Source organism: Camelus ferus, chromosome 35 (assembly GCF_009834535.1).
Source record: "Camelus ferus isolate YT-003-E chromosome 35, BCGSAC_Cfer_1.0, whole genome shotgun sequence".
NCBI classification, from domain to species: Eukaryota; Metazoa; Chordata; class Mammalia; order Artiodactyla; family Camelidae; genus Camelus; species Camelus ferus.
Genome location: NC_045730.1, coordinates 13,149,770 through 13,170,695, shown reverse-complemented (window position 1 = coordinate 13,170,695; position 20,926 = coordinate 13,149,770). Strand labels below are relative to the sequence as shown.

The 20,926-nt window shown below is 34.5% G+C and overlaps 1 protein-coding gene across 8 annotated transcripts in view; it reads left to right on the top strand.

The window, feature by feature from the left end:
* Positions 1 to 20,926, top strand: part of ANKRD26 (ankyrin repeat domain 26) — a 73,884-nt gene that overhangs the window by 37,721 nt on the left and 15,237 nt on the right. For 5 of the 8 annotated variants that reach the window (XM_032473632.1, XM_032473637.1, XM_032473638.1 and 2 more), the window contains 11 exons: positions 296 to 329; positions 618 to 759; positions 4,411 to 4,624; positions 5,780 to 5,963; positions 6,556 to 6,723; positions 8,092 to 9,048; positions 10,492 to 10,644; positions 13,489 to 13,559; positions 13,886 to 13,979; positions 17,567 to 17,679; positions 19,328 to 19,457. In XM_032473632.1, coding sequence (XP_032329523.1) covers positions 296 to 329; positions 618 to 759; positions 4,411 to 4,624; positions 5,780 to 5,963; positions 6,556 to 6,723; positions 8,092 to 9,048; positions 10,492 to 10,644; positions 13,489 to 13,559; positions 13,886 to 13,979; positions 17,567 to 17,679; positions 19,328 to 19,457 — 2,260 coding nt within the window. The remainder of the gene's footprint in view (positions 1 to 295; positions 330 to 617; positions 760 to 4,410; positions 4,625 to 5,779; positions 5,964 to 6,555; positions 6,724 to 8,091; positions 9,049 to 10,491; positions 10,645 to 13,488; positions 13,560 to 13,885; positions 13,980 to 17,566; positions 17,680 to 19,327; positions 19,458 to 20,926) is intronic. The other 3 variants (XM_032473639.1, XM_032473636.1, XM_032473635.1) reach the window with 1 other exon arrangement.

The following is a 20,926-nucleotide window of genomic DNA, read 5'->3' as shown; positions in this document are numbered from 1 at the left end:
ACATCAAGAAGACCCTGGTATATTTCTTCCTATCAAATAATGCAAGTAACCTTTTGTTTTTCCTTTTCCTTTGACTGTCAGCTTGATCCAAATTTAAAACTTTGTTAATATTATTATTGTTGGTATACTTTCTTTGTCCTTTAATGTTACTCTTTCTATTTATTGTTTGATCCCTTTCAAAGAAAATTAATTAGCAATGCAAAGAGTTTATATAAAAAATAATAGGTTTAGATATTCCTTGTATTTTAAGTAATTAATATTTGGCTGAAAAGAAATGCTTGTTTTTATTTTTTAGGTCTGCAAAGGAAACATCTACTGAAAAGGACAAGGTATAGTAAAAAATTAATTATAACAATATTATCCTGTAGTAAAAAAAATAATTTATGAAAGGTAGAGTGGAAAAACAGAAACTCCTCCTTTGTTGTAGAGACATTTACTTTGAAAAAAATTATTTAGAAACACTGTTCATAAAGTTATCCTTTTGATAAAAATCAGTTCTTTCAAGAAGTGTCCGTGTTTTTGCTTTCATAAAAAGATGGCTATTTATCACCTCTGTACACTGGGCATATTTTATAACTATGTTGGAGACACTGTGAAATACTATTATTTATCTGTAGGTCAAAGAGCAAATTAGTTCTGTGGATGACCTCGATGACTTAACTCTGTCATCAGAAACGGCTTCCGAGGACTGCGAATTGCTTTTCCCTAATTATAAGAATACCCTGTTGTTAATGGAACAACTTGGCCTGGAGTGTAAAGGTAGGACCCCCGTATGACTACAAAGCCTTTTTAAGTATCTCGTGGTAACGTGTGCACACCTAGTACTGCCCCAGAGAGCACGGATATGTTACAGTCCGCTGCATCTCAGAAACATGCTTTGTGTTAAAGCAGAATCAGACGTGTTGTGCGCTGCCAGCCGGGGGCTGTGACTGTTCCCACTCACTGTGCTTTCTGTTGACTCTGCTGCTCCTACGCCTTCACCCAAGGTCAGGGTATCACTACTTCCCTCCTAGAACACTGAAATCACTTCAGGACTTTCTTCTCCGCCGTTCCACCTCCTGGAACATTGGTCTACACTGCGGCCATGATTACTAGATAGTTTTTAAAATTCAGACCTCAACATGTTACCCCCTTGCTTAAAATCCAGCTACTGCTTCTCATAGCTCCGTGGTTAAAGGCCACAGTCCTCTGGCTTCATTTTGTTTCATTTTGTTACCCTTCTTTCCACATGAATTTTAGAATCAGCTTGTCAATTTCTTTTTTTTTTTAAAAAAGTCTGATGGTCTTCTGGAAATTAGATGCGGATTATGTTGACTCTGTAGATTAATTTGAGGAAAACTGACTTCTTAACAATATTGAATTTTTAACCCCTGAACAAGGTTTATTTCTCCACTTATATAGGTCTTCCTTAATTTTCTCAGTAATATTTTAGAGTTTTTAATGTATGTATCTTTCCATCTTTTATGAGTTTACCTGTATTTCTTATTTTTCAGTGCAGTTGTAAGTAATATAGTTTATTTATTTATTTACTTATTTATTTTCAAATAATATATTTTGATTTTTAATTTCTGATTGTTCATTCTGATTATAGAAATACAGTTGATTTTTGTATCCTGACTCTGTGCCCTCTGATCTTACTAAACTCATTTATTAGTTCTAGTAGACTTCTTGTGGATTCTCTTAGATTTTCTATGTAACCAAAGGTGGAAGCTTTTTCTTGTTTAAACTACTATCTCACGAAAGATAGTTCACATTTAAGACTTGCAGCCGATATATTCTCTGTCACAGCTAATCAGCTCTGCCTCTGTACCATGAGAGCAGCCATAGACAATACACAAGTTAATGGACATGGCTGTGTTTCAGTAAAACTTTATTTACCAAAGCAAGCAACCCAGCCCAAAGGTTGGAATTGGCTGACTCACACTATGTAATCATATTCCCTGCTGATTAGCAGACAGTTTTACCTCTTCATTTCCCATCCAGATGCTTTTTGTTTCTTTATTTTGCCTAATTGTACTGGCTCTACTATAGTGCTGAATAGAAGGAGTAAGAGAAGGCATTCCTGTCTGGTTCCTTACCTTCTGGGAAAAGCATTCAATTTTTTACCATTGCATATGGTGTCAGCTGTAGGGTTGTCACAGATCTTTATCATAGTGAAGAAGTTCCCTTGTATTCCTAGTTTGCTGGAATTTTTTTTTTTATCAAGAATAGATGTTGAGGTTTGGCAAGTGCCTCTTTTTATCTACTGATCATATGGTGTTTCTTTTTTAATTTGTTAATATGGTGAATAACATTAATTGCTTTTTAAATGTTAAAACAGCCCTGCATTCTTGGAATACATCCATTTGATCATAACGAATTATCCTTTTAATGTACTGTTGGATTTAATTTGCTAATGTTTTATTTAGAATTTTTACCTCAATTTTCATGACATTAGTTTTCTTTCTTCTAATACCTTTGTCTAGTTTTGTTTTCAGGGGAATACTAGTTTCACAGAATGAGGATTTATTTCTCCTTTTCATTTTTTGAAGAGAGTTTGTGTAGAATTGGTATTAAATTTTCCTAAAATATTTGGTAGAATTCACCAGTGTAACCATTTGGGCCTGGAATTTTTTTTTGTGGTAAGGTCTTTAAATAAGACTTCAGTTTTTTTTTCTTTGTTGTTTTTTTTTTTAAGCTATAGGGCTGTTTGGCTTATTTGTTCTTTCTTGATTGAACTTTGGTAATTTCTCTCTTTCAAGGAATTTACTCACTTCATCTAAGTTGTCATATTTATTTACATAATGTTCATAATATTACTTTGTTATTCTTTTAATATGTAGAATCTTGAAGCAATGTCACATAATTCATTCTTGAAATTGTGCCTTCTCTATTTTTCTTTATCAGCCTGGTTAGAGGTTTATCATTTTTATTCATCTCCTGAAAACATTTGTTTTCATTCATTTTTTCCATGCTGTTTCTTTTTTTCTTTCTCATTAATTTTATCTTTTATGTTTATTATTTCCTTTTTTTCTGCTTGCTTTGGGTTTAATTTTCTCTTTTTCTAGTTTCTTATAGTAGAAGCCAGGGTCATTGATTTGAAACCTTTCTTTTCCAATATAAACATTCAGTAGTATAAATTTCCCTGTAAGTAAGCAGCATTCCACAAATTGTAATGTATTATGTTTTCATTTTCATTCAGTTCAGAATACTTTGTAATTCATCTCTTTGTTACCTCTTTGACCCAAAAGTTATTTAGATGTGTGTAATTTAGTTTCCAACTATTTTCCAGAGATATTTTTGTTTGATTTTCAATTTGATTGCTTTCTGGTCAGGGAATATACTTTTTTTGAGTTAAATTCTTTTGACTTTCTCCTTTTATTATGATTCATTTTATGACCCAGAATATAGTCTTTTTTGGTAAGTGTTCCATGGCTACTTGAAAAGAATGGTGGTGCTCAAGTTAGATGAATCCAAGGTAGCACTCCATCTGGGGCTGATTATCCCCCACTACTGAGGCAAGACCTTTCTTAACCATCTATCCATTGCCCTCTGGGTTATGAGTTTTTCTCACCTGGTAACGGGAAATGGACACTCTTCCTGGCACTGCATGAGCACTAAGCACTGTTTCCTCTTTTCAGAAGGTTACCTCCCTATCTCGAATGGTTTCTCACTTCTCTATGCACTGTTTATTACTTGGCTGAATACCCAAGGGGGCCCCTCTGCACATCTCCAGGGTCCTTTCTCTGTTCCACTCTCTCCTCTCCAGCCTTCTCCCCTCTGATCTCAATCTATGTTGGTTTCACCAGACTCTCAGCTTCATCAGCTCTGCTCAGGGAGTCTGGTGGACCCTACCTCAGGTCCCTCTCCCTGTGCTGTGGCCTGGGTCATCTCCCAAGGCAGTGAGCTGGGGGCATTAGACTCACTTCATGAGTTTTCAGGGATCATTGTCCTTCATTGCCTGAGGTCCTTTGTCTTGAAAATCATTTTTTAATGTACTTTGTTTTGTTTTTGCTAGTTTCAAGGAGGCAAGTCACTCAGTGCCTGTTAATCCATCTCGGCTGGAAGCAGAGTGCAGTGGGACTCGGGCACGTGTTGTAGATGGTCTGCAATGCTCTTCTTCCCCCTTGGCTTAATTGCTCCCTGCTCATCCTTCATTTCTCAGTGTAACCATCTCTTCCTTGGGGAAATCTTCCCTGGGCTCAATCTAGATCAAGTTCTGTTATGTGATCATAAGACTTTCTTTTCTATGCAGGAGCCAAGAGTCATGTCTGTTTTATCTTAAGAGCTTAGTAGAATGTCTTCCATGTTAGAGATGCTCAGTATCCATTTGTACAATGTATGGATGAGTGAATGTGAAAATGCACAGTCCTTTATACACAAAAATTACTGATATATGTTATTTCTATTTTTGTTTTCTCCCTAATGCAGATTCTATTAGCTTTTTGAAAATTCAGGATGCAGTTCTTTCATACAGAAGATTAATAGAACTTAAAAAAAACCACTGTGAACTACTTACAGGAAAAATTAAAAAAATGGAAAATAAGGTTAGTGGGCTACAAAAGGAGCTGTCAGAAACCAAAGAGCTGAAATCACAGTTAGAACATGAAAAAGTGGAGTGGGAACAAGAGCTCTGCAGTCTGAGGTATGAATTTCTTGGTTTTAAAGAAATATTTGAACTCTTTATATTTACTTTAATACTGTGGATATGTAGGAGAGGTTTTATAATTGCTAACTTATCTTTTGGGATTTACAGGAGAGAAAATTTCATTAGTATTATGGAATATGAAACTCTTGGAAATAATACAAGATACACACACACACACACACACACACACACACACACACACACGTACATATATTCTCAAGTCTTTGATCCATATTTCTCAATTGTTCTCCAGAAGGTTTATATTCCTTTACATTCCCACTTACAGAATTATGAAATGGCCATTTTTCTCAAGGCAGAAACTTAAAATTTGTGCAGTTTTCTTCTTAATATATGAATGGATGGAAAAAAAGTAAGATGGAAGGTGATCACTGGTTAGTTTATTCAGCATCTCTCTCATACATAGGTAAGATTAGTTCAGAAGTCTATGCTGAAAGCACATATTATTATTTATTGTTTAATTACTGAATATGGATCCTGCCTTGTTCGAAAAGAGATTTAAAAATGATTTATTAAATAGACAATAATCAACAAAATAAGTTCAAAGTGTTGCAAAAGAAGAAACATATAAAGTGTAGGGGAACAGGTATTAGACTCCCCAGCCTAGTTTTGCATTATAGTACTTTGTGGATCTGTGTTCTGTAAAAGATGTCTGTGGATGTTACCTTAACCTGTAGATCATTTAGGAGTACCTGTAATAGTTCATGAAGTTGAAATTTTATTTCTCATGAACTTAAAAACTTATTTCTAAACAATAACTTGTCTTTTTAATTAGTAACTAAATTATCTTGTCCTAACAGAGGAGTAATTATGACTGTGGGAAAAGGATAATTTTCAACTCAAACCTTACTGAATAACTTCCATATTTCTTTCCTACACTATTCACTAGAGTTACTCTTGACTGAAACTCAGTAGCACAATGTTTTTTCATTGCTATCTTTCAAGTATATATATATATATCTTTATGAAGAAGTTGAAGTAAGGAATTAAAAATGTGAGACCTAGGAAGGAAAAAAAATCAAGAAAATAGAAATTTCATTAGGATAATAAGTCAGCATGTGAAGAACGAGATGATAAAATGAACTTTTAATTTTTTAACAAAACAGATTTTAAGGTAAGCATATTTCCCTGCAGATTCACTTTAAAACAAGAGGAAGAGAAGAGGAAAAATGCTGATATATTATATGAAAAAACTAGGGAGCAGTTAAGAAGAAAAGAAGAGCAGTACAGTGAAGAAGTTGAAATGAAACAGCAGCTTGAATTCACGCTCCGAGCCCTGGAAGTGGAATTGCGGACTGCAAGGAATAATCTGAATCAGGTACGTTAATCTTAGGTGAAAACTTCATCTAACACTGTTTCATCAGTATTACTCATCATATTCCTTTGATCTAATATACATTTTGGGGGGTTAAAACAAATGAAAAATGTTACCTCATCCTAAATATGAACTATGACATTTATAGCTTAATTTACTAATTTTTTGCAATCCTTGACATCTGATAGATGCTCTATGTCTGTTTTCTGAATGAAGGAATGGAAGGTAAATTGACCTTAATCATTAACATAATGATTGGTGTTTTTGGTCCACTCAACAAAGTAATAGTCTTAATTCCAATCCATGTGTTAATTGTGGCTTTTTTATGTTAAAATACAGGCTAAATTGCCTTAAGACTGTGATGGAACTGGTTAATGCTTTGTGAAGAAATTTTCTTTCACAATACTACATCTGCCTGTGTTTTTGCTTTGTGATAAATTTAGCTGTCATTTAAGTTAAAATTTGAGTTATTCATGTGTGATAAACATCCTTGTGCTTAAAGAGACTACATCCTTTTAACAGTTTTTTTTTTTGTTTGTTTTGTTTTTAACGTTCCACTCTTAAGCTTTTTTTGACTTTTTTTTTCATGGTATAGAATCAAAAACCTAATGAAATGTGTCTCCAGGTTGTGGAAGAGCTAAATAATACTCAGAGGCAACTATCTCGAGAGCAGAATGCCAGAATATTACAAGATGAAATCCTGACCAATCACCTTTCCAGACAAAAGGAGATAGAAATGGCTAATAAGGAAATGAATGCTGAGGTATATTGTTTAGTCATTTTCAAACATATGTGTATATGAATTTGTATATTTACATATTTTAAAAACCAATAGTATACATCATAGAATGTATAAGGATTTTAAAAGCCTATAGATGTATATATTTTTTTCAGGGGGTTGCATTTCTGGTCCATCAGATAAAGTAATATGTTTAATTCAAATCCATTTGCCTGCACCAGGGACATTCACAATGGTCTCATTCATTCTAGTTTTGGGCAGTGATGTCACTCCCTTGGTAGATGAATAGAGAGGTTACTTTATCACTTCCACTGATGGTAAGGAGGAAAGATGTGGCCACTTCAGAGACCGTATTTTGGGTGTCATTCTCCTACATGTGATAAAAGTAATGCTCTGCTCCATGTGGTATCCAATTTCAGTACAAGGAGCTTTTGAAAACAGTGATAGATATGCCATAATCTATACTTAGTGATAATTTATTGACCTGTATTTTATTTTTAATAAAACTGTTCACTGTATTTCCCCACTGTTTCACATCTATTACTGTTATAAACATTATGAAGAAGAAATAAATATTATTGCAGCAGCAGATAGTCTCATGGTTCTCTAAGAAGAGCTCTGTAAATTTTACCTTATTTACATTAGTATATTCACCGTTAGTGAAATACAGGGCTTATCTTGTAGTTACTTATTTATCCTGGACAAGTAGCTTTGGTTTGGTGTAAAAGGATGAGTAGCAGAGTCAGAAGACCTGGGAAAACCCTGCAGCTTGCTTATGTCTTTAACCTCTTTATTACAGAATTGTCATAACTAGATGAGTTAACTAACGTTTGTAGATGTGCTTAGTAGAATGCCTAGATTTATCACTTATCAGTAGATATAATTCTTATAACTCACCATAAAAATGTGAGAAAGAATATTTATGGACTAGTCTCAGGAAAAAATATTTTTAGAAAATTTCATCTGTCCAAATATATACAGAGCTAAGGCTCTTACTGTGTGGGGAGCTGTATAGTTTAATATCAGATGTAATTTTTAAGTGTAATCAGAATTATTGATCTTTTATTTTAAGTTTTCTAGGTTGGTTGTAATTCAGAGAAAGGCCTTTCCAATTCTGAGCTTCTTTAAAATTCTCTTGTGGTTTATTTTTTTTATTTTTTTTTATTTTTTTTACTTTTAAGGATTCACTGTCTTCAATTATACTTTTGAACTTTTGGGGATTTCTGCTTGTATAAAATTTTTATATTTGTATCCACCTTTAGTTTTTCTAGTTGGACATCCACTGATTGCAAAGTTTTTGTTGTGTAAACGTAGATTAGTCTTTCATTTCAGAGGAAATTGTGATATGTCAGTTTATTGAGTACCAGCTAAAGTCTCCTTTATTTTACTTAGGTTTCTCATAGTCATGAAAAAGAAAAAGATCTGTTGTGTAAAAACTACATGTTATGGGAAGAAATTACCATGCTGAATCTAGAAAGAGAAACAATAAAACATCAGAACCAAGAAAAGGAAAATAAATATTTTGAGGACATTGAAATCGTAAAGGAAAAGAATGATGATCTTCAAAAGATAATAAAACAGGATGAGGAAACATTAACAAAAACAATATCCCAATATAATGGGCAGCTTAATGTTCTGACAGCTGAGAATACAATGCTAAGCTCTAAACTGGAGAATGAAAAACAATGCAAAGAAAGACTGGAAACAGAAGTTGAATCATACCGTTCCAGACTGGCTGCTGCCATCCACGATCATGAGCAAAGTCAGGCAGCAAAGAGAGACCTGGAGCTTGCCTTCCAGAGAGCAAGAGATGAGTGGTTTCGCTTACAGGACAAAATGAATTTTGATATATCTAACCTGAAAGATAACAATGAGGTACTTTCCCAGCAACTTTCTAAAGCTGAAAGTAGATTGAATAGCCTAGAAATTGAGCTCCATCACACGAGAGATGCTCTCAGAGAAAAGACGTTGGTGTTAGAATGTGTGCAGAGAGACCTAAGCCAAGCCCAGTGTCAAAAGAAGGAAATTGAACACTTGTATCAAAACGAACAAGGGAAAGTGAGTAAATACATTGGAAAGCAGGAATCCTTAGAGGAGAGGTTATCTCAGCTACAGAGTGAAAACATGTTGCTTCGACAGCAACTGGATGATGCTCAAAACAAAGCCGATAGCAAAGACAAGACAGTCATTAATATCAAAGACCAATTTCAGGATATCGTGAAAAAACTTCAAGGTGAAAGTGAAAAACAAGTTCTGATGCTGGAGGAAAGAAACAAGGAGTTAATCAATGAATGCAACCATTTAAAAGAGAGAATGTATCAGTGTGAAAATGAGAGAGCAGAAAGAGAAGTAAGTATCCAGAAAGAGAACTAATTTTCAGACTCCCTCAAAGAAAATTCAAAATAATGTCTGATGATAGCTAAATGTTGAAACTAGTTGAATATAAAAAATATATAGCCTATAAATATATAGAGTGTAAATCAGCCTAAAAGCATATCTTGTATCTAGCAAACAAAAATTAGGCCTGAGAGGTGCTTTACTTTGAGTAAAGATGCCATGTCACCTATGAAATTTTAAGAGATTAAGCTATAAGTGGTTAATAGATATAGGCAGGTATTAGTAATTTACTCTTATACTGCCAAGATAATAATTTTAATCTTTCTGTCACCACATTTTAGTATCACGATGAAGCCGATAAATGAAAAATTCATACCTAAAATAAGTATTTTGAAATTAAGATTCAGTTGTGTGAACAAAAAAAGTAAAAGAAAACAAACAAACAAAACCAAAAAAAAAGAAAAGAAAAGAAAGATTCAGTTGTGTGGGTCACCTTGACAGTCAAATCAAGATTTCCCAGATGAACCGATGTGTAAATGCTGCATCTTGTAGTACTTTTCCTTCAGTAGTTTTTCATACATTTTTAGTTGGTATAATTTTATTTTTATTCATGTCACTTTAAATTAAATTTGGAAATATTTCCATCTCAAATCGTGTATTATGACCTTTCCACTTGTTAAAGTCATCTGCTTTTCATTCAATCATAATTTGGGACAAATGTGGTGAGTTTTAGCAAAACTGTATTTGACTTAATCTTCCCCCTGCTATTTATAACTTACTTTGAACATTTTTACAAATAATTTCCTCATAATTCTCATTCCAAGGCTCATTTCCTGTCATTTGGATCCAAGTTTTGTCCAGTACACAGGGAACTAACACTCTCTGTGATGTATTAGTTTGGCATTGGGGTCTCATTTTCAGACTGATGGGGGGTGGCCGGAGTGGTGAGTGGCAGGAATGGAGTGAGTGGGAGAGATGGTGGGGAGCTGTAGGAGCTGTGGACTGGGAGGCAGGGGGAGTGAGGCCAGGTTGTCTAGAGTCCCCAAAGGCCACTGGAATAACTGTGTTTTTATTCTGAGATAGGAATCTATTGGAAAGATTTAAGCACCAGGTTGAATATGTGAAGAACTCTGAAGTAAATTTAAGCCTCTAATGAGAAAGAGGGAGAATGTTCCACAATGTGGAATTTACCACCACTTGTCCCACCTACATACGCATTTCTTTTTGAGACTTCAGTGGGGGTAAAACTTGGCCGTTTCCTGGGAGGGGCAGGGAATGGCTGGTGGGGCTGCATCCATTGTCTAAGTCACTCACTGTTGATAAGGCAGGAGGGTCATGCCTTCTGTGTCTTTAACCAAAAGAAGGTGAATCAATGTCCATATGCTGAAATTATTTATTATTAACATAACTTAATAATAAGGTGACTTAAAAATCAGTAACAGAATATCTTATTAGGCCTTTGTGAGACAGCTTCAACAAGAACTGGCTGACACCCTAAAGAAGCAGTCCATGTCGGAGGCTTCCCTGGAGGTCACATCACGTTATCGGACTCATTTAGAAGACGAGGCACAAGATTTAAAGAAGAAATTACGTCAAATCACAAGTCAAGTATGTATGAAACTTAACATGTCAACCGTTAATGTAAAGTGTCTTAGGATACTAATTTTCATGGACAGATTTCTTTTGTATTTTCATTATAATTTTGTTATCTTTATGATGCATTTATTTCTTAAACTCTGACTTTCATTCTGCCATTTGTATTATGTATTTTTTCTTATAATACATACCCTTACAGAAGTTGAGAATTATGCATGATTCCTCACAGAAGTTGACTTTTTTCCTACGAAATAGTATTTTTTGGTGATATCTCTAGTTTACCACGATGAGGCAAGCCAGATAAAATCAGAGGATAATGTTTCATGGAATGTTCCAGAAAATTGTCATGTCTCATCTTCACTTCCATGAATGGATATAGAATCTGTGTATATTTATTTCATAGATTTCAGAATAACTTGTGCAGAGAGGTCATTATATAAACCAGTTGAAGTTAGGCATTGCCTTCATTTTCTTTTCATTTCAGATATGTTGTAAAATCATGGAGAAGTTCAGATCGTGTATGTCCACCCAAAGTAGAGAATTTGGAAAATTATCTAGATCCTGCCTTTGGATTAAAAAAAAAAAACTTTATTGAGATATAATTCACATATCATATAATTCACCCATTTAGAATGTATACTTAGTATCTCCTGGTATATTCAGAGAGGGGTGCAACTGTCACCACAGTCAATTTTAGAACATTCCCATCACCCCAAAAGAAAGCCTGCATCCCTTAGCCATCACTCCCAGCCCCCCCGTCTCCCTCAGCCCCCGGCGACCACCAGTCTAATTTCTGCCTCTATAAATGTGCCTGTTCTGGGTATTGCACATAAATGGAATCACGTGGTATGTGATCCTTGCTGATTAGCTTTTTTCATTTGCCATAACATCTTCAGGGTTCATCCATGTGATAGTACATGTCAGTACTTCCATTTCTGTGTATTGCCAAACAGTACTCGGTTGTGTAGCTAAACCATTTATCCATCCATCAGTTGATGGGCCTTTGGGTTCTTTCCACTTTTTGACTATGAATAATGCTGCTTGGAACATTGATTTACAAGTTACTGTGTGGACATGTTTTTATTTCCCTGCTGCTGGATTTTATCCTCTGAGTTACTGGCGTGGTTTCACCTTTTCTTGGCCTTTGCTGGTGTTGTCCTTTCTGCCTTTGCAATTTCTTCTCTGTCAGCCTGTTACATTCAGAGCTGGCTCCCAGGCTCTCCTCCATGAAGTTTTCTCTGACTGGCCTAATTCTCACTGACCCTGTTCTCTTCAGCCTTGTCATCTACTCTGTGCAGAACAGTTTAGCCCTTAACCTTACAAAATTTTTAAAATTTTTCTAATTTTTTTCATGAAAGATAATCTTGCTTTTCTAAGTATAATTTGTCTACAGGGGAATATTAATTGATATGCATGGCACCTGTCTTTGCATAAATTAAAAATATTTTAGCTTAACAGTTGCCGGGATAAAATTAAGTACCCTATATACCATGTCAGTAATTCTTCTTGGAGATATTGATATGATAAAACTTTTATTAAAATGTATTTTAAGCAATTAAATATAAAATGGAAAGCACTTGTTCAATTAAATGCTCATTTTTTTCTCTCTCACTATGAAAAAAAAATCTAAATTTATTTATTATGCAGCCAGAAGTGGGATTAATAGATTTATAGCATTTTACCAACTGGGGACTGCTTTTCTGATATCTATGGTTTATAACCTTAATCTTCTCATCAGAGTACTTGCCAGAGCAGCCCAACATAAGCAGTTGCTGGGAATGAATTGATTCAGAACTTTGAATTAGCCATAGGGGAATATTTCCGGGCCAGTGGCTTCACCCTTCCTCTGATGGTAGTATAAGTTATGTGCTACTCAGTCCAGGAGGTGCCATTTGCATTGTAGCCCATGATCATTGCCCACTGAGTAGAACAGAGAGGAAGTAAGTTATAAATTACTATAAGTGGAACAAAGTACTAGTTGGTGGAACTGGTGAAAATTTTTGAAGTGCTGGGCATATATTCTGGGCCTCCTGTTCCCCACTGACTGCCATTTTCAACGGTCTGAAGAATGATTTCAGTGTGACTTGTATAGGAGACCACTTCCACTGACATGCCACCTGCCTAAAATATCAAGTTGTTTAGAAAGTAAAATACAGCAACAGTAATAATGCTAGTTGCAAACACTTAAATTAACACTTACTATGTGCCACATCCTCTTCTAAGTGCATTATGTATTTTCCTCAATTTAATCTTCCCAGCACCCCAGTAAGATAGATGCTATGATCATCTCCATTTGACAGATGGAGAAACTCAGACAGAAAATGTAAGTGCTTTGCTCAAGGACACACAGCTAATAACTGGTGGAAATTGGGACTCAGACCCATGCTTTCTTGCTCCTGCATAGACACTGCCTCTCCAACTAGTCCATGAAACTTCTGGTTGTCACCAAAAGCAGTGTTAGCTTTTATAATCACTGGAATAACCCTGGTCATTCACATATGTGAACATTTAAAATTAGAGCTGATGTGGAGCTTGCAGTACAAAAATAAAAATGTTTACCATAAGGTAAGTGTCTTTCCCCACTTGGCAAAATATACAAATTTGTGTGTGTATTTGATAAAATATAAGTTAAAGCATGAGTAAAGTTGTGTTTTAGTGCTAGACGAGAGATTGGTGACTTGTAAAGGGCTGGATAGTCAATATTTTAGGCTTTGTGGGCCGCGAGTTCTCTGTTGTAACAACAGACGTTCTGAAAGGAATCATAAACACTATGCAGATGAAAGAGATGAAACAGATTATGGTGGATTTGTACTAGATTATCAGTCATTAAAAACTTTTGTTTTTCTTTTGTTTCAGTTGCAAGAAGCACAAGATCAACATGCAGAGGCCATGAGATGTGCTGAGAAGAAACAGGATCTCCTGCAAAAGTACAATTTAAAGCAGCACAGAAAATAACTTGAGCAGGAAGCAGTAGATTAGTATGAGAATTAGATCAGTAATGATAGTAAATAAGCAGTTGTGAAGCCGGGTACAAATTTCAGCTCTGAGCTGTTTTGAAATGCATATCTCCCTCCCCATTATTTCTAAATTTTGCACATTATCCACAAAGCACAGCTAGAAAAAGAGCACCATTGCCAAATCATCAACTTTTCAAACTTTTAAGAACTTAATGTAATTGAACCTGGAGGTGTTTGTTCAGAAATTGTGTGGTATTTAAAAAATTAGAATAATTATTTTAAAATATACATTATAGGCTTGAAATGGAAAATTCCAAGTTAAAAGTTACCATCAAAAAGCAAGCGGGCAAAATTGAACAGCTTCAGAAAAACCTGTTAAGTATAAATTCGGTAAGTCAATCTCTTAATTTCTGTCATACTGAAGAGGAATTTTAATTGCTTTACTAGTAGTAGCTAAGAATATTTTAGATAATATGAAAAGTCTCACTGATAAAAGTATTTATCAAATTTATATTGATACTACTTGCTACTACTAATTCCTCTTTCTAGAGGAAGTTGACTGAATTCACAAAATTAATGATTTTCTTTTTGTAGTAAGATTTTAGTTGAAAAGATTGTGATAGTCCAAAGGCAGTTTATACTGCATTTTGTTTATTCATTCATCTGTTAGTGAACGTTTGGATTTTTCCATCTTTTTGGCTATTTATAATGCTGCTATAAACATTGGTAGACAAGTATCTCTTTGAGTCCAGAAATTTGAATAATGATTTGATGTAGAATTCTGAATTTCTCTTGCAATCTAAACCCATCAGAGGGATTTTGAGAATGAATTACTTTTAATCTATTTTGTTCTCTTCATCAAGAATGAATACTGGGTCAGTATCCAAGCATTTTTCTAAAAGGAATGTATTTTTTCCTTTGTTGGAGTTAAATTAAAAAGAAAGATGCCAGTTAAAAAGTAGAAATGGCTGCTCAGTAGGGCCTTACACAGGAAAAGGTGCTCCTAGAATTGTGAGTTCAGAAATTTCTTTTTCCCATTTGCTTGAGTTAATCAGCCTTTCAAAGATTTAACAGGCAGCCTCAGAAAAGATTGATATGTAATCCAAGATTCCAGTTTATCGATGTAGAGTGAAAACTATGTAACAGTTTACCAAGCAGAACAGGATTCTTCTGCCATTTATACTCTCCTTTGTAGGAGAAGCTACCTACAGTTAAAAAATCAAAAGATTGCATTGTGAACCCTGAGTTGGAGCAGTGAGGTACGCACCTCCAACTCATTTCTTTCAATTACAGTAGCTAGATTCATGCCGTGTCATGCAGATATATACTTATCAGGGGAACCAGAACATTCTGTTGACTGGTTCTTCTTGTGTTTGAAGAAACACTGAAAATTATTTCTTTAGACTTGATACAAAGTATTCACATTATATTAGCATAATTTTCATACAAGTGACAACACAATTTGTTGATAAAAGGACTCTTCTGGGAATATGCCAGATGTCCCCTTACATCATGAAATGGATATCAATTAAGGTATCAGAAGTGGAAAAAAAATTGTAGGAATACCCAAAACTGCTTAAGCACTTAAAAAAATAGTGAGGGATTTTCTGTAATTTTTATAGAAATGAGTTAGGATTGTGACAGAGAATTATTAGCTACTCTAAGGTCTACCTGAATCAAAAATTTACTGAGAGACAGGTTTTAACCAACTCAGTCAATAGCCCTGGCTTCTCTGCAAGGTTCTCAAGTCATGAATCACCAGGCCAGAGACTGACCTCGGTTAAGATATCTGATCAACACAGTTTTGAGTAGAAGAATCTGAATTGGGAAGAAGAGAGATCTCTAGTTGACTCAAAGCTCCAAAACAGTGTGTGGTTGAGTATTCATCCTTTCAGAGTGTCAGAAGACTTCCATAAGGTTGGGTCTCTATGGGATAGGAAATTATTCAAGAGAAAACAAAGGCAAAAGATGGATAACCTGACCCTTGTGAAAAACTTTTTTGCATTATAAAAGAAAAACAAGACACAGCCTGCTGGTCAGCATCCTAAGGGAGAGAGTGCCCCCTGCCAAGATTATAAAATCACACTATACTCAAAATAACACCAATAACAATAAACCTGAAGTGACCAAGATTAGCTTGCTACAAAGGCAATCCACACCAAGTAATGGTTCATGAGTGTGGCTGAAGATGAGGAATTATCTTGGAGGAATTAGAAGGGAGAAAAAAGGACGGATGACCTCAGTAAAGGGATCAAGGCTGGAAATGTAGGTTAGGGAATCCGGTTTGAAGTCTTGGTATTTAAAGAACTCAGAGAATTTACAGAGAGGAATAGGAAGGATCAAGGACTGAACACCAAGGGTTACTGTCATTTAGACATGAGGTGGGCTTAGAGGAGCAAAGGGAGGGTGTGGCCGTGTTACCAGTTGCTGCTGAGAAGTAAAGCAGGATAAGGACTAAAGAAAAAGGTCCATGGTGGCCCTCAGCATTTCTTAAGGGGAATTCTAAGACTGAAAGTCAGATTTTAGTGTAAAAGAAGAATGAGATTTTAATGAAAAAGAAAGTTGAATCTGTGGTTGAGACCTTGCATTGAAGAGTGTTAGAGTCCAATGGAAGGGGAGAAAAAGGATGATAGAAAAAGCTATAAGAATCAAGAAAAAGTTACATTTTTATATAGTGGAGAGAAGACTAAAACTGTATTTAAAGAGAAAAATGGTTAATAGAAATGGAGAAATTGAAACCAATGAAAGAATGCTTTGGGAGAATGAGAGGCTTTCTCTCATCCTATAGTCACGTGATCATAAATGTAATGGGGATTGCATGGGAATTTTTTCAAAGATTATTTTAGTAGTGATTTAACAAAACCTGGAATATCTTGAACTACTGATGAAAATATTTCTAGGGCATCTTTGGAAACTAAAATGTAGATATATCTGCTCTTAAAAAATTTCATTAACACTTCATATTTTATGTGTTAAAAACCTCTGCTTTTAACAGAAATTTTCGCAATTTAAATTCCAGAAAAATGATGAAATGATGAAAATGAAAAATCAGCTTAAGCTGTTTTAAGAAAACCATTATTTTTAAAATCTGTCCTCATTGGCATTAGGTTTATAAACTATGTTTCACTATAAACACATATTACTTATGAACTCATGAGAAATATGTAATAATTCACATTTTTAAAGGTTATACTCCATTTATAGTTCTTGTAAAATATTGGCTTTATTCCTCATGTTGTACAATACATCCTTGTAGCTTATTTTATGCCTGATAGTTTGTACCTTTTAATCCTCCACCTCATCTTGCCCCTCCCCTTACCTTCTCCCCACTGGTCACCACTAGTTCCTTCTCTGCATCTATGAGTCTGTTTCTTTTCTGTTATAGTCACTAGTTTGTTGTATTTTTTTTTAGACTCCACAAGTAAGTCATATCTTACACTATTTGTCTTTCTCTGTCTGACTTATTTCACTTAGCATAATGCCCTCCAAGTCCATCCATGCTGTGCACCAGAAACTAGTACAACATTTAAAATCAACTGTACTTCAATTAAAAAACAAACAAACAACCCACTTAAAATATGGGCAGAAAAACTCAACAGACATTTTTCCAAAAGAGGAAATGTAGATGGCCAGCAGGAACAGGAAAAGTTGCTCAACATCACTAATATCAGGGAAATGAAAATCAAAATCACAGTGAGATATCATATCACACCTGTAAGAAAAATGGCCATCAGCAAAAAGAACACAAATAACAAGCGTTGGCAAGGATGTGGAGGAAGGGGAACCCTTGTCCACTGTTGGTGGGAATATGAATTGGTGCAGCCAGTATGGAAAACACTATGGAGTTTTCTCAAAAACCTAAAAGTAGAACCACCATATGGCCCAGCAATTCCACTCCTGGGGAGAAATAGTATTTTTAAGAAAGAAGAAGTCTCTAGGTTTTTAAAAATAATTTTCTTAAATTATTTTTTTCAAAGTCCGAGGATGAAAAGGAACAATTAAAGAAATTAACTGAGTTAAAGCAATCTCTGGAATATAGTTTGGATCAAGAAATGAAGAAAAATAGTGAATTAGAAAAAGAGATTACTGGGTAAGATTTTAATATTTCAGATCATTTTAATTATTAATTGTTTGATTTAACTATGATTTATTTTATTAAAACTTAGATGCAAATTCATTTTATGTATGTATTTTCATAACTAAATAAATTAGCCTATTTAAAAGTTTATTTTGGAAATTCACAGCATAGTCTGAAACTTTTTTGAATGCCACAATATTACACTTGCTCCCTAATGATTTCTGAAACAGTCAGAACAGTGCATATAGTAATGTCACTCTGCTATTCATTGTCTTCCTTGAATTTTTATTTCTACAGGATATCTTTGCTCTTTTTGGTAATCTTTTCTTCCTTTAGTAGTGTTCTTCTTCAACACTCAAGTATTTTAGCATCTAAAAACCTACCCGTGTCATTGTTTAACAATATCAAAAATTATCTTGATTGGGCTTAGATTTTCTTTCCTCTTTTTTTAGTCATAAAATGTACGTACAAAAATATATGTATGGCTTAAAGAATAATAAAATTAGTGATCATATTTTGACCAGATTGAAGAAAAAATAAGTGTTCCCCAGTGTCTGTGAAGCACCCCCATGGCTTCCTTTCCATTTAGTTGCTGAGTACAGTTAGCTCTCAGCATCCACAGATTCCACCAACCTCAGATGGAAAGTACTCAGGAAAAAAAAAAAATTCCCCAGACTTCCAGAAAGCAAAACTTGGGTTGACCTCAGGCTGGCAAGGATTCACATGGCAGTTACATTGTATTGCCAACTATTTACATTATATCAGCTACTATAAGTGATCTAGAGATGACTTAAAGTACACAGGAGGATGTTGTGCAGATTGCATGCAAATACTACACCATTTTATATAAGAAACTTGAGCATTCATGGATTTTGGTATTCACAGGGTGTGAAGGGGTCTTGGAAGGAACCAATCCTCTTTGAATACCAAGGGATGATTATACTTAGAAATGTTCCCTGAGTCTCATCAATATTTTTCTCTCATTTAATTTTCTCTACATTGTTTTGCATCTTGTTAACATTGTGTTCACCCAGATTTCTAGGTCCCTTAAAACAGTCTTGAGGAGACTTACACATTCTCTCTCTGCTGATTTCCTTTCTTCTAAAGCTCTGCCTGGATTTTTCCCCCCTCAACTCAGATGCCAAAGATTTTTCTTTCTTGCTTTATTTTCTGTTTTAAATAAGTGCCTTGATGTTTTTTTGTGTGTGCTTTCTTTTCTTCTTGTAGGCTGTGATCCACTAGGTACCAAAATGTATTTTTGTGTCTTTTCAAAACATTCATATGTTACTATTGTCTTCTTCTTCACTTTGGATACTGATCTCTGGTTTATAGCTAATATTTAATAATAAGAGAATGTTTCATATTAATATACTAAAAATGGATATTATAACTTACTTATAAGAACTCTATATGTAATATATGTATATTATATTAACCCTTTACCTACCATATATGTCATAAGGTTTTTTCCTTCATATTATTTACCTAAGATTATAATTTAGTTATTATACTTTCAAAAAACATTAGATTAGAACAAATGAGAAAGGATCATAATTTATTGGTTTGTTTATTTTATATGATAGAACATATATCTGTTTAAATAATAATTAAATATTTACTCTTAAAGAACTTGACTTACTTGTTCTATACATTTCTACAGATTTAAGAAACTCTTAAAAATGACAAGAAGGAAGTTAAATGAATATGAAAGTGGAGAGATTAGTTTCCATGGAGACTTCAAAACCGATCAAATTCAAACAGATATTCAGATTAATATGCTAAAACATGAGGTAATTTTTAATCAGTTTTGGGACCCCAAAATCACTTAACTGGGGGGAAATATGTCACTCAGTGCTTTGAGCAGTGAAACATAGATTTTTCTATTAATTTGCTAGATTTGATACCAGTAAAAAATACAGCTTTTCCATATATCATTTTTCTATAAAAAGGGCATACTGTTGACTCCCTTGTCTTGAACCCTGGCTAATGATCTGCAGTTGAGCAGCACACCATTACTGACCCCAAACCATCTGTTGTTTTTTTGGTGACAGCTTTATTGAAATATAATGAACATACCTTCTAGTTGACTCATGTAAAGTGTACAATTCAGTACTTTTAGTTATTCAAAGAGTTATACAGTTACCAATTTTAGAACATTGTCATCACCCTAAAAAGAAAGCCTGTACCTTTTAGCCACCACTTTGTGCCAATTTCCCCTTCCCCACTCTTCTCAGTCCTAGGGAACTCCCTGTCTCTGGACATTTCGTATCAATGGATTCAGACAATATGGGGTCCTTTGTAACTGTCTTCTTCCATTTAGTGTAATATTTTCAAGTTACACCTCTTTTGTAGCATTGCTGAATAATAGTCCATCGTTTGGACATACCACATTTTATTTATCTATTCATCAGTTGATGGACCTTTTTGGCTTTTTTCTTTTTTTTTTTTTTTTCTTTTTGGCTATTGTTAATCATGCTGCTGTGAATATTTCTGTCCAAGTTTTGGTGTGGACATGTTTTTGTTTCTTTTGGTAATATACTTATGAATGGAAATGCTGTGTCATATGGTAACACTCTTTAACCTTTTGAGGAACTGTCATACTATTTTCCAGAGTGGCTACACCATTTTACATTTTTATCCAAAGTGTGTAAGTGTTCCAATTTCTATACATTCTGGTCAACACTTGTCATTAGCTGTCTTTTTAATCATAGCCATCCTGGTAGGTGTGGAGTGGCATCTCACTGTGGTTTTGAGTTGCATTTTTCTAAGAACTAATAATGTTGGGGGTCTTTTCATGTTTTTATCCTTCTGTGTATCTTTTTTGAAGAACTGTCTATTTCAGGTTTTCACCCATTTTTAAATTGGATTGTCTTTTATGATTGAATCATAAGAGTTCTTTTTGTATCCTGGGTGCAAATCTTTTATCAGATGTATGATTTCCAAGTGTTTTCTCCTTTTCAGGAGCTTGCCTTTTCACCTTCTTGATGGTGTCCTTTGAAGCACGGCAGTTTTTAATATTGATGAAGTTCAGTTAATCTATTTTTGTCTTTTACTGTCTTATCTAAGAAACAAGTGCCAAATCCGGTCACAAAGATACACACCTATGTTTTCTTCTAAGGATTTTGTAGTTTTAGCTCTTTCATTTTGAGTTAATTTTTATATATGGTATGGGGTGAAGGTCGAATTTTGTTCTTTTGCATGTGGATATTCACTTGTCCCAGTACCATTTGTTAAAAAGACTATTATTGTCTGATTCAGT